The 14,522-nt window shown below is 46.5% G+C and overlaps 1 protein-coding gene across 3 annotated transcripts in view; it reads right to left on the minus strand.

Annotated features, from left to right (window-relative positions):
* The window catches only part of FANCD2 (FA complementation group D2), a 763,224-nt gene that overhangs the window by 94,260 nt on the left and 654,442 nt on the right, over positions 1–14,522 (minus strand). For all 3 annotated transcript variants that reach the window (XM_030205444.1, XM_030205445.1, XM_030205443.1), the window contains one exon: positions 14,348–14,470. In XM_030205444.1, the coding sequence (XP_030061304.1) occupies positions 14,348–14,470 (123 nt within the window). The remainder of the gene's footprint in view (positions 1–14,347; positions 14,471–14,522) is intronic.

Consider the following 14,522-nt stretch of genomic DNA (forward strand, 5'->3'; position numbering starts at 1 on the left):
AGAACTGGGAAATTCCCCTGAAAGATGACTGTGCTTACTAAGAACAGTAAAACTAATTTAGACTTTCTCAGAAATAATAACCAACATATTAGCCTAGCCAATTAGTAAATAACACTATATTATACTATCCAATAGGTATTAACCACTGCATTATAATATGTATTAACTGTTACCTGTATAAAATTGCATGTACCAGATCTTATCTGGGGGGAGTCTCGGATGCAAGCATCACGGTTGTGTTGTGGCTCTGTGACCCCCCGCCACGAGAAATTAAAATTTGTAATTTTAACTTTCTCTTGGTGAGTAATAAGATCTCTAACTTCACTTTCTCATATGTGTGGCCTTGTATTTTATCTCTCTAAAGCCGTTATATTATATATGATAGTTTAGAGAGGTGGGGAAAATACTAACCACTACTGGTCTTTCAGCACTCCACAATACTAAGTAGTGGATATTTGGGACACTGGAGTGCAAGTGGAAAGACAGTGATAATCCTAGAGTGGAAAAGGGGAGCCCATTATTAACACACCCTTCCTGTAGAACCGCTTTGATTTCCCAAGATATACCTTTTCAACCAAATATACTATTCTAAGATGGCCATGTCTACACAAACAGCTTGGTATCTACCCATGCAAACTTTCTTCTACTAAAAGTGTGCTGAGCTGTTCCCCTCCCCCACCCCACCTGGTTTTCTGCAGACATTTTAAACACTTAGGTGTGGTGGTTTCTGTTTCTGTGGAGAGAGCTGGGCAGCCTGGAGCTCTTTGCTTGTCTCCCGCCTGAAGGAAACTCAAACAGATAAGAATTTTGCTGGCTTTATTGCTGGCTTTCCTACCCTACAGCTGTGGTTTCTGCACATTTCTGGTGCATTTCTTAACCTTGTCTTCCCCTTGACTTAACCTTATCTTCCCCTTGTCCCAACCAGCTGTGTAGAAAAGTGACAATACAGTCCTAGGGATTGCTACAACAAACACATTCCACAGTCTAAGCAATAAAGTTCATGACCTTCAAGCCCTGATGTTGGAGGCAGACTTAGACATTGTTGCAATCACGGAGACGTGGCTAAATGGTTCCCATGAATGGGGTGCAAACATACCGGGCTATAATCTATTTAGGAAGGATAGAGAGGGTCAAAAAGGTGGAGTAGCAGCTCTGTATGTGAGAAATGATATCAAGGCAACTGAAATGTCAGGGACCTGGGGAAAGGAAGAAGTGATATGGATCACCTTAAAAAGAGATGATAGAACCTCTGTCCATATGGGTGTTGTCTACAGACCTCCGACACAATTGGAGGAACTAGATAAAGATCTGATCACAGATATTCAAAAGTTGGTAAAGAAGAGAGAGGTGCTGTTGCTGGGAGATTTCAATCTGCCGGATGTAGACTGGAAGGTTCCATCTGCGGAATCGGAAAGAAGTAGAGCGATCATGGATGCTTTTCAAAGTGCTCTGCTCAGACAAATGGTGACGGAACCCACGAGGGAGGGAGCAACGCTGGATCCGGTGCTCACAAATGGGGATAGTGTGTCAAATGTCCGAGTGGGTGCCCACCTGGGCAGCAGTGACCATCAAACGGTTTGGTTTGATATGACATCTGAAGTGGAGGGCGGCCACTCAAAAATCAAAGTCCTGGATTTCAAGCGTGAAGACTTTAGTAAAATGGGGGAATACCTGAGGAAGGAGCTGATGGGATGGGAGGATGAACGAAAAGTGGAAGGACAGTGGTCCAAGCTGAAAGAAGCTATAAATAGGGCCACAAACCTTTATTTAAGGAGAGTAAATAAAAGCAAGAGAAAAAGGAAACCGATATGGTTCTCCAAACAAGTGGCTGAGAAAATAAAGGCTAAAGAGTTGGCATTCTTGAAATACAGAAAAATTCAAGAAGAGAAACACGGAGAGGAATACCGGATGAAACTGAAAGAAGCTAAGAGAGAGATACGTCTGGCGAAAGCGCAAGCATACGAACAAATGGCTAGAAATGTAAGGAGGGGTGGCAAAAATTTCTTCAGGTATATTAGTGAAAGGAGAATGACTAAAAAGGGAATTGTGACTAAAAGATACTGCGAACCACTATGTAGATAGTGATGAAGAAAAAGCAAATTTGCTAAATAGATACTTCTGTTCTGTTTTCACAGAAGAAAATCCTGGAGAAGGACCGTGATGGGCTGGAAAAAGTACAAATGAGAATGGAGTGGATAGAGCACCGTTCACGGAAGAGAGTGTGTATGAACAACTTGAAAAGCTAAAGGTGGAGAAAGCCATGGGACCGGACGGAATCCAACCCAGGATATTGAGGGAGCTCAGAGAGGTTCTGGCGGGTCCTCTTAAAGATTTGTTTAATAAACCCTTGGAGACGGGAGAGGTTCCGTGGGATTGGAGAGGTTCCGTGGGATTGGAGAAGAGCGGATGTGGTCCCGCTTCACAAAAGTGGTGATAGGGAAAGAAGCTGGAAACTACAGGCTGGTAAGCCTCACTTCGGTTATTGGAAAAGTAATGGAAGTGATGCTGAAGGAAAGGATAGTGAGTTTCCTGGAAGCCAATAAGTTGCAAGATCTGAGACAACATGGTTTTACCAAAGGGAAATCGTGCCAAATGAATCTCATTGAATTCTTTGATTGGGTGACAGGAGAATTAAATCAGGGACAAGCTATAGACATAATCTACTTAGATTTCAGCAAAGCTTTTGACACAGTTCCCCACAGGAGGCTTTTAAATAAACTGGATGGGCTGAAGATAGGACTCGAAGTGGTGAACTGGATTAGGAATTGGTTGACGGACAGATGCCAGAAGGTGGTGGTTAATGGAATTCGCTCGGAGGAGGGAAAAATGAGTAGTGGAGTGCCTCAAGGATCGGTGCTGGGGCCGATTCTGTTCAATATATTTGTGAGTGACATTGTCGAAGGGTTAGAAGGTAAAGTTTGCCTATTTGCGGATGATACTAAGATCTGTAACAGAGTGGACACCCCGGAGGGAGTGGAAAACATGAAAAAGGATCTGCAGAAGCTAGAAGAATGGTCTAAGGTTTGGCAATTAAAATTCAATGCTTAGAAATGCAAAGTGATGCACTTAGGGAATAGAAATCCACGGGAGATGTATGTGTTAGGCGGTGAGAGTCTGATAGGTACGGACGGGGAGAGGGATCTTGGGGTGATAGTATCTGAGGATTTGAAGGCGACGAAACAGTGTGACAAGGCGGTGGCCGTAGCTAGAAGGTTGTTAGGCTGTATAGAGAGAGGTGTGACCAGCAGAAGAAAGGGGGTGTTGATGCCCCTGTATAAGTAGTTGGTGAGGCCCCACCTAGAGTATTGTGTTCAGTTTTGGAGGCCGTATCTTGCTAAGGATGTAAAAAGAATTGAAGCAGTGCAAAGAAAAGCTACGAGAATGGTATGGGATTTGCGTTACAAGACGTATGAGGAGAGACTTGCTGACCTGAATATGTACTCTGGAGGAAAGGAGAAACAGGGGTGATATGATACAGATGTTCAAATATTTGAAAGGTATTAATCCGCATACGAACCTTTTCCGGAGACGGTAAGGCGGTAGAATGAGAGGACTTGAAATGAGATTGAAGGGGGGGCAGACTCAAGAAAAATGTCAGGAAGTATTTTTTCACGGAGAGAGTGGTGGATGCTTGGAATGCCCTCCCGCGGGAGGTGGTGGAGATGAAAACGGTAACAGAATTCAAACATGCGTGGGATAAACATAAAGGAATCCTGTTCAGAAGGAATGGATCCTCAGGAGCTTAGCCGAGATTGGGTGGCAGAGCCAGTAGTGGGAGGCGGGGATAGTGCTGGGCAGACTTATACGGTCTGTGTCAGAGCCGGTGGTGGGAGGCGGGGCTGGTGGGCGGGGATAGTGCTGGGCAGACTTATACGGTCTGTGCCCTGAAAGGGACAGGTACAAATCAAGGTAAGGTATATACAAAAAGTGGCACATATGAGTTTATCTTGTTGGGCAGACTGGATGGACCGTGCAGGTCTTTTTCTGCAGTCATCTACTATGTTACTATGTTACATAGACAGGTATACATCTGATGACAGGCAAATGTTTTGTTTATGGTTTTCCTCTGAGTCCTTTGTTTTCAGTACCTGGATTTACACTTCTCCAGACTCTCTGTCTGCAGTTGTGTTTAATTTCTGCAGAAGTCTTGATGAGCCTTCAACTATCCACCTAGTCATGCTTTTATCATCAGTCCTTGTTAGGTGGGAGGAGAAGAAAGTTTTATCTCTCTTTGGAGCAGTGCCCTTTTGTCTCTGTTAAGTGTTTGTAATTGACTAGTCCTGCTATCAGAAGTTCCCAGGAAAAGGGAGGGGAAAGAGGGGCTTGACATGAAAGCCAGTTTTATTGCTACAGTTTCAATACGTTTTTAAAGTTGTATTTTTATATTGGTATATCTGATTCAGCATAATCAATAATTATGCTACATATATTTCAATAATCCTGACAATTAAACTGATACCATAACAAGTTCACAGTAGGACTGGTTGAAAAATCTCCCTTCTGCAGCTCGATCACTTGGCAGCTCTATGCACAGCTATTTCTTAGTGGGGACATAAAATGATGTAGAGAAGGGGACACTGCCAACAGATGTAGAGAAGGAAAGGAAGAAGAGAAGAGGCGAGAGAAGAAATGGAAAGGCCAACCTGGAAAAGAATTTGTATGGCTGACTCGTGGAACATGGAAAAAAAGACTGGGACCAGCCAAATTCCCAGACAACAAAGGTAGAAGAAAATTATTTTTATTTAATACTTTGTAAGGACTGAGATGTACCTGCTTTGTAAAAGGTACATTTTTTTTCATATTTTTATTTTGCAAAGTACAGGAGAAAATGCATTTCTGTTTCTTTTTTACCAGTATTGCACTGTTTATAGAGTCTTGCTTCCTTGGGCAGAGAGGAGGGGGGGTCTCTATTTCAATTGTTGTTGCTCTCTATTCTGTATTAGATTTGTAGCATTGGAATGTTGTCAGAATTTGGGCTTTCTGCCAGGTGCTTGTGACTTGGGTTGGCTACTGTTGGAAACAGGATAGTTGGCTAGATGAACCATTGGTCTGACCCAGTATGGCCACTCATGTTATATAGATGAGGGTCTGTCCATGTTCTGCATGTATGACTGAGGTGAAGGATTCTGCTAGCATGTAGTGTCTGTGTAACAGTGCAACTTGTTCCAGTTTCCCAATAGTAGGTATATTGGTGCTCCAGAGCCCAGTGTAATATATATGGTACTCTCTTTTCATAGGTAGGTTAGGGCATAGGCGCCCCGTGTAAGAGGCTTGGGGAGGCTAAGCCTCCGCAGCCAAGCTGTGACCGTTCCTCGCCTTTTCCGCCGCCGCTCACCCCCGCTGAGCCTGCCCTCAGCTCCCCGACCTTTCCTTTCCTGCCGTGGCCGCCTGGCGTTTAAACCTTTTTAAGTCGCAGTGACAGCTCACCTCCGCTCTAGCCTTTCCCTTCTTGTTCAGTGTCCCACCTTCCTCTGATGAGGTATTTCCTGATTCCGTGAGGGCGGGACACTGAGCGAGAAGCGAGAAGGGAAAGGCTGGAGTGGAGGTCAGCCGTCACTGCGACTTAAAAAGATTTAAACGCCGGGCAGCCACGGCAGGAATGGAAAGGTCGGGGAGCTGAGGGCAGGCTCAGCGGGGGGGTGGGCGGCGGCGGAAAAGGCGAGGAAAGGTCACAGCTTCTTATACAGGGCGCCTATGATGATGGACTCTCCAAAATATTTCTTGAAACCAGTGAGGAGCGAGTGTTTCAGCTGCAGGCAGGCAATCTCAAGAGCTGTCAATCCTGTTGTATCTCCGAGGGGAGGAAATACTCTTAAACTGTTTCCTAGCAGCAGTGCATTTTAAGCCTGAGAGGAAGGGGTCCTCCTCTCTTTTCTCGCTGTCATGTAGGAATATCTTTTTGCTAAGGCACGCATTATTCCGAGGTGCCAGATTAGCAGGAAGCGTGTGATCTGGGATTTGCTGGCATCAACTTGTATGTGAGAGATTTTCCGGTGGCATGAGCAGAATTTATTTTAAGTGGTTTTGAAACTATACTAGAAGCTTGAAAAGTGGCTACCTAGCCACAGACTGAGAGCTCTGCTCTGACTGCCCACAATTTGAATATCAATCTCCTTCAAACTTTAGTTTACAATGCAAAAGACTATTGAAAGAGAAATAGTTGTTTTCAGAAGTTGTTTTCTAAAGGAACGTGTTTGTATGTGTGTGTGTGTGTGTGGGGGGGGGGGGGGGGTGTCTAGAGGGGTGTCTTTAATTCTTGTACAGTTTTTAATGTCTTTCAATGCTGTTGCATCTCTCCCTGAAATTATTTTCTTTCAGGAGAATACAAGGGATTTACAGTTTACCCAATGGCATGGCACAGCTGCACCAGGCTGTTCTCTGAGACCTGAGAAGGGCTTTTGTTTTTAGGTATACAGCAACTCTGCTTCTCACAGGAAAAGTGCTTCTAGGTTAGGAAGGACAGAAGCGGATGTGTGGCCTTTGTAGCTTTCTTGAGAATGGAGGGATTTGTTTGTGCACAACAGTTACAGGATCCTATATTGTAAGAGGGAGAGACAGACAGGAAGAGGTGCTGGAGGGAGAGGGAGAGGCTGAGAGGGATACATAGATGCTGGATCAGCTTGGAAGGTGGGGGGCAAGGGAAAGACTGATTGACTAAGTAAAGAAAAGGGGGGGGGGGGGAAGACCCTGGAGGGAGACATACTGAACTGTGGGGGAGGGGAGGGGGATGAAAGAGGGAGACATCCTGGCCCCAGGGTGGGGGAAGAAGGGAAGAGAGAGGAGAGTGACAGGGAAACAAGAGATGTGAGATATGGAGGGAAAGGGATAAGAACACAAAAGTGCACCACTGGACGGTGGGGGGGGGGGGGGGGGTTAGTGACACAGAGGGGCAATACTGATCACAGCAGGGGATAGGGAAAAAGTGAGGGAAATGCAGGCCAAGGCAAGACAAAGACATAGATGGGAAACTACTGAATTTAAGGGCTGGATCGGAACATTTTAAGGGCAGATGCTGAAACTGGAGGAAGGATAGGGACAGGGCTACAAGTGATAGACAGGACGCATAAGGACACAAGAGGATAGTGGACATGGTGAGAGAAAAAATATTAAATGGAAAGAAAACACTGCATAAAATAGAAGACGCTGGGACCAAAGCGAATAGATCAGACAACAAAGGTAGAAAAAAGTATTTTATTCAGAGTTTATTAATTGGAATATGTCAGCTTTTGGAAATGTGTATCTGTGATATTTTGCATGTAAGTTTCAGTTTTTCTAGTATTGCTGCATGCTGAGTCTGACTTCTTGAGGTAACTTTCCAGTTCAGTATTTTGCCTTCATATCTGTTGTGTCATGTGTTTTTCATGTGTGATCAAGATGCAGTATTCTGCTAGCATGTAGTATTTGCAGCCCTTTTTGATTTGTTTTTTGTTTCACTAGGTTGTGTACTGGTGTTTTAGAGCCTGGTGTAATTATAGTGCTGCCTTTCCACACATAAGGTTGTAGCTCGTCCTGTCCTTGGAATTAGTGCTGTTATGGTTTGGTAAGGTTATGAGTGTGTTTTTGCACAAGTTTGTGTATAGTGTTTTGCAGTGGAGAGATTATGTGTTGGCCTAACTGAGGTGGCACCAAAACATCAGAAAGGGTGTAGAGCCTAAATCATGACACACTACCTCTTGAAGGATCTACATATGATCGTTAATAAAAGGAGCTCATTGTGAACACTATCCACCCTAAAAGGGTGTTTTGTGGCTCTACATGAGAATTATATTATGATCCCTTGTTTCATATTGTTGACGGTCTGCATTTTCCGTATGGGTGGTATATTGGTGTATTAGGGTCTGCCCAATGTAATATTTATGGTACAGTAAGGTTCTGAGTGTGTTTTTGCACAAAGAACTTTCCAGAAGATAAGATGGCTGACAGGTAAGGAGCCCAGCAACGAGCTCCTGAGACCCCGAGGGAATAAACCCTCTCAAACCATCTTGGCAACCCTCTAACCGGACTGGAATGGACCGGAATTAATTCAGAGCTGACCAGTGGAATACTGGACCTTGATGGCCTCACAGAATCCCAGCATGGGTGAACGACCCTGAGGCTGATCGCGGCTGTCTGCCGTGCCGAGGCCGACCAACTGAACGATCCCGAAGCTGATCGCGGCTGTTTGCTCACCTCATGGCCCAACCCGTTCCCAACCGGACCGGACGGAAATCCAACCATACTGAGGCTGAGGCTGACCGACTTCACTGACTGACGGCCTTACCAGGGACTGCCACGAGGTCGTGCTCCCATAATCCGAGTTCGACACACCAGAGAGACAACCAAAACCTCGTTGCACCCGGGGGCGTGAAACGTAGGGAGACGCTGACCGCGTGGTTCGAATAGAGGAGAAGAGAGGCGCCGCATATCTGGACATAACGCCGGGTCGCCGAACTGCAGGTTTTCCGGGCTGACCGGGAGCACCAAGAGACCCTCCTGGACACAACCTCCCAGATCAACATCAACCGTGGTGAGGACCCACGCAGGAACGACCTACCCGCACGAAAGAGCCTGTGTTGCCGAAATCTAGGATCGGGACAGAGTACCACCGCAAGAGTGCACTAGACTGAGTGAGTAGACTCTCCACCGGTTCCAGACCCACATCCTAGAAGGAGACCCGCTGAGAACTGTTAATAATAGGCTGCAGCAACTTATAGGATTACTTGCCGCGTTTTGAATGAAGGAAATAGCACAAAGAGGCAGTTAAGGAAATTAGAGCAGACCTCACCGAAATGGGTATCTAGGTGAACGTGGTACAGAAATGGCTGGATGAGGACTCTGAAGTCCCTGAAAAAGCTGACAGAAGACTTCAAGGATACTTTTGAGACAGTTAGAAAATATAGGATAGGTAAAGAAGGTGAACAAGGCCAGGAGGAGCGAGTGAGGACTGAGAATCCAGAAAGCCCTGGGACCTCACAGGAATGAAATCCCCCCAGGTTATCTTAATATGGTCGATATTAATAGGATTTATCAGGATAGGAACAGCTCTACTCAGGTGTTGTTTGCTGATCGGTTTGCTGGTTTTTTGTTCTATCCGTGGATTAACCTGTATCAGGACAACTAGCTCAAAGAGTTCTACTCAGCTTGTTCCAGTCTGTCCGTTCTAGCTTGTTCCAAGCCGTCTGTTCCAGCTTGTCCCAATCCATCTGTTCATGGCCCCTAATCACATTCTCTTCCTTGCCCTGTCCCTTCCTAACCTTGTCCCCCTCCCCCTACCGCTGCCTACCGCAGGAACTCAATGCCCATCCATGTCCTCTCCCGTCCTGCTCACTACTGCAATACGCACCCCTGTCCCTACCACCTCACCATCTCTCCTGTCCTCCTCCTCCTTCCTAGCTCTCAACCTTCAACACCTCCTTCCTGCCATTAACCCTTCCCCATTCCTCCTAAGCGCATCCCGTATTCGTCGCCTTCGTCGCTCTACCTCCCCCACCCTCCTACGCACTCTCTTGCTCCTTCTCCTGCTATCCGCGGGAGACATCAATCCCAATCCAGGTCCCCCCCACACCTGTCCTCGTCTTATCCATGCAAACGATTCCGCAATGTCTCCAATCTAATCTCTATTCCCCTCCTCCCCCCCTCTTCCCTCCCCTTCTCGTGTGCCCTGTGGAATGCCCGCTCGGTCTGCAACAAACTTTCCTTCACCCATGATCTCTTCATCTCCCGTTCCCTTCAACTGCTCGTGCTAACTGAAACCTGGCTCACCCCCGACGACTCTGCCTCAGTCGCGGCCCTATGCCATGGAGGTTACCTTTCCCACTCTCCCCGCCCAGTTGGCCGCGGAGGAGGCGTCGGGTTACTACTTTCGCCCTCTTGCAGCTTTCAACCCCTCCTCCTACCGCAGTCTCACTGCTTCTCATCCTTTGAAGTTCACTCCATCCGTCTATTCTACCCGCTGCCACTCAGAGTTGCTGACATTTACCGCCCCCCCCCCTGACAAGTCCCTCTCCTCCTTCCTTACCGACTTCGATGCCTGGCTCTCCGTTTTTCTTGAACCCTCATCCCCGTCCCTCATTCTTGGAGACTTTAACATACACGCTGATGACCCATCTGACTCTTACGCTTCTCAGTTCCTCACTCTGACCTCCTCCTTCAACCTCCAACTGAGCTCCACTACCCCTACTCACCAAACTGGCCATTGTCTTGACCTCGTCCTCTCCTCTACCTGCTCACCCTCCAATTTCTGCGCCTCAGCTCTTCCTCTCTCAGACCATCACCTGATCACCTTCACACTTCATCACCCTCCCCCTCAGTCCCGCCTAACACTAACCACTACTTCCAGGAATCTCCAGGCTGTTGACCCTCCCACATTATCCTCTAGTATCTCTAATCTCCTCCCTTCCATCATGTCCTCCGAGTCTGTCGACAAGGCTGTCTCCGCTTACAATAACACTCTCTCCTCTGCCCTGGACACCCTTGCACCATCCATCTCCCGTCCCACAAGGCATACTAATCCCCAGCCCTGGCTGATCCCTTGCATCCGATACCTTCGCTCCTGCGCCCGATCGGCTGAACGCCTCTGGAGGAAATCTCGCACCCATATCGATTTCATTCATTATACATTCATGCTATCCTCTTTCCAGGCCTCCCTATTCCTTGCCAAACAGGACTATTATACCCAATTGACTAATTCTCTCAGCTCTAACCCTCGTCGTCTCTTCGCCACCCTTAACTCCCTCCTCAAAGTGCCCTCTGCTCCCACCCCCCCTTCACTCTCTCCACAATCACTAGCTGACTACTTCCGCGACAAGGTGCAGAAGATCAACCTCGAATTCACCACCAAGCCTCCTCCTCCTCGTCACCCTTTAACCCACTCCCTCTACCAACCAACCCAGGCCTCCTTCTCCTCTTTTCCTGATATCACTGAGGAGGAAACCGCCCACCTTCTTTCCTCCTCGAAATGCACCACCTGTTCTTCTGATCCCATCCCCACCAACTTACTTAACACCATCTCTCCTACTGTCACCCCCCCATCTGTCATATCCTCAACCTTTCTCTCTCTACTGCAACTGTCCCTGACACCTTCAAGCACGCCGTAGTCACACCACTCCTCAAAAAACCTTCATTAGACCCTACCTGTCCCTCCAACTACCGCCCCATTTCCCTCCTGCCCTTCATCTCCAAGATACTTGAACGCGCTGTTCACAGTCGTTGCCTTGATTTTCTCTCCTCTCACGCCATCCTCGATCCGCTTCAATCCGGCTTTCGCCCTCTACACTTGACAGAAACGGCACTATCTAAAGTCTGTAATGACCTGTTCCTTGCCAAATCCAAAGGTCATTACTCCATCCTCATCCTCCTCGATCTATCCGCCGCTTTTGACACTGTCAATCACAACTTACTTCTTGCCACACTGTCCTCATTTGGATTCCAGGGCTCTGTCCTCTCCTGGTTCTCCTCTTATCTCTCTCCCACCGTACCTTCAGAGTACATGCTCATGGATCTTCCTCCACCCCTATCCCACTCTCTGTTGGAGTTCCTCTGGGATCTGTCCTTGGACCCCTTCTTTTTTCAATCTACACTTCTTCCCTGGGCTCGCTGATCTCATCTCATGGTTTCCAATAACATCTTTATGCTGATGACACCCAGCTTTATCTCTCCACACCAGACATCACTGCGGAAACCCAGGCCAAAGTATCGGCCTGCTTATCTGACATTGCTGCCTGGATGTCCAACCGCCACCTGAAACTGAACATGGCCAAGACCGAGCTTATTGTCTTTCCACCCAAACCCACTTCTCCTCTCCCTCCACTCTCTATCTCAGTTGATAACACTCTCATCCTCGGAGTCATCTTTGACTCCTCCCTCTCCTTCTCTGCGCATATCCAGCAGATAGCCAAGACCTGTCGCTTCTTTCTCTATGCCTTGTAGCGCTATAGAAATGCTAAATAGTAGTAGTAGTAGTAGTAGTATAACATCAACAAAATTCGCCCTTTCCTCTCTGAGCACAGCACCCGAACACTCGTCCACTCTCTCATTACCTCTCGCCTTGACTACTGCAACCTACTCCTCACTGGCCTCCCACTTAGCCATCTATCCCCCCTTCAATCCGTTCAGAACTCTGCTGCACGTCTTATCTTCCGTCAGGACCGATATGCCCATATCACCCCTCTCCTCAAGTCACTTCACCGGCTTCCGATCAGGTACCGCATACAGTTCAAGCTTCTCCTACTTACCTACAAATGCACTCGATCTGCAGCCCCTCATTACTTCTCTACCCTCATCTCCCCTTACGTTCCTACCCGAAACCTCCGCTCACAGGTCAAATCCCTCCTCTCAGTATCCTTCTCCACCACCGCCAACTCCAGGCTCCGCCCTTTCTGCCTTGCCTCACCCTATGCTTGGAATAAACTCCCTGAGCCCATACGCCAAGCCCCCTCCCTGCCCATCTTCAAATCCTTACTCAAAACCCACCTCTTCAATGTCGCCTTCGGCACATAACCATTATACCTCCATTCAGGATATCTAGACTGCCCCAACTTGACATTTCGTCCTTTAGATTGTAAGCTCCTTTGAGCAGGGACTGTCCTTCTTTGTTTAAACTGTACAGCGCTGCGTAACCCTAGTAGCACTTTAGAAATGTTAAGTAGTAGTAGTAGTAAAGTTGTGCATAGTGTTTTGCAGTTGAGCGATTGTGGTTAGTATATGCTTTGAGCAACCACTTTATTCTTTGACATATGATACATATCTAATATCTAAATTTAATAAAAGGTATTAATTGTGACTATTTTATTTTTACTTATTATTTTTCTGTGTGATGTCAGACAATTATGGCGCTAAGTTCTGCCCATGGTCCCACCCCTAACCCCGCCCCCTTTAGCCTCCCCAAACAATTGGGCCACTGACCGCCTATGGGTTAGGGCTGTTATGGTGTGGTAAGTTTTGTGTTCAAGGGCAGTGTTTCCCAAATTGGTTCTAGAGTACCCCCTTGCCAGTCAGGTTTTCAAGCTATCCACAATAAATATGCATGACATTGATTTGCATATACTGCCTCCATTACATGCAAATATTTTTCATGCAGATTCATTGTGGATAGCCTGAAAACCTAAATGGCAAGAGGGTGCTCCAGGACCACCTAGGGAAACACTTCTCTTGGTCCTACTGTAATATTTATAGCACCGTCTTTTCATACATAGGTTAAGGCTGTTATGGTGTGGTAAGTTTTCAGGATAGGTTTTGGGTGTCTTATTGCAGGGGTTTGTGTTATTTCATAAAGTGTCTTGCCCTATTTGAATGTAGGCTGCGGGACAAGGGCCACCTTTGGTGGACTTTGTCACCCAAAATAAAAATGCTCAAGACTAGTGTTCTTCACATCCTGTAGAGTCACCTCACAAAAAAAAGCCCATTTGATTTAAACAAGGTGTCTAGCAGTGGAAGGAATGTGTGTGCTATTCCTGAGGTGATGGTCACTATTTGAATATTTTTACTTTGTAGTTAAGAAGACAGGTTGCCTGCTCTGGCCAGTTCAGGGACCTCTTCTGCATCCTGCCTCCTGATGTAACTTACTGTTTCCTTGTAGGCAGGACGCAACGGAGACAGCCTGTATTAATCCGTGCCTGCTACAGCCCCTGAGCAACAACACAGACACTGTTGTCTAGCTGATACCAACCGGCGCCTATTTTATAAAAGTCTGCTCCCCCTGAAATCAAAACCTGGCTACGCCTCTGGCTCCTCAGACATGATCATCAACCCTCCCCACATTCCCTTGACATTAATAGCAATCTGTCCATATTCTCCCTTTTGAACACGGTGCCAGACATAGCTGGAGTGACTGAGAATCGCTCCTTGCCCATACAAGGAAGAATTCTGGAAGGGCCTAGAGAAGGGACAGGGGGTAGGAGAGTGATGCTATTGTTGAGGGGTACAGTAGAATTGGCAGGATGCAGGTAGGGCAGGGGGTGCTTCTGTCGTGCAGAGAAAAAGGATATTGATGAACTAGAGGAAGTGATTTTAAGGCATGAGGATGTAAACAAAACATTGAGCACTTCAGCTATGTAATGAATATTGCACTAGTATGAAATCATGTGGAAAGTAACCTGTATTGTGTGGCAGGTAAAATCCTGCAACATAAACATGGGGAAAATAAACTGCACTGCATGGCAGGTACAATTCCAAAAACTTTCCAGGTCAGAATTGATGGGTTATATTGGTCTCTCTTTTCTACCATTTGCTATATTACTATGTAATTTAATTAATGTAATTTACTTGATAAATCTTTTTTTGCTAGGTAGTAGACAGTCCCAGAGGTAGGGTTCAGTAACGTGTGGATTAAGTATTGCTATAATTAAAAGGAAAGTGTTCATGTTGTTACCTGGTCAGTGTCTGGAAAGTGGAAGAATTTCCTTCTTTAGCAGCATTTACCAGCTCTGGTACTGCAATTCCCGAAATCTCTTCTATTGCCTTCAAAACATCATTTGTGTGCTCCAGGTAGATGCTTCAAGCAAACACAAAAAAAAGTCAAATTTACAAACGTTATTAGAAAATGT

Source organism: Microcaecilia unicolor, chromosome 6 (genome assembly GCF_901765095.1).
Source record: "Microcaecilia unicolor chromosome 6, aMicUni1.1, whole genome shotgun sequence".
In the NCBI taxonomy this organism is placed as follows: domain Eukaryota; kingdom Metazoa; phylum Chordata; class Amphibia; order Gymnophiona; family Siphonopidae; genus Microcaecilia; species Microcaecilia unicolor.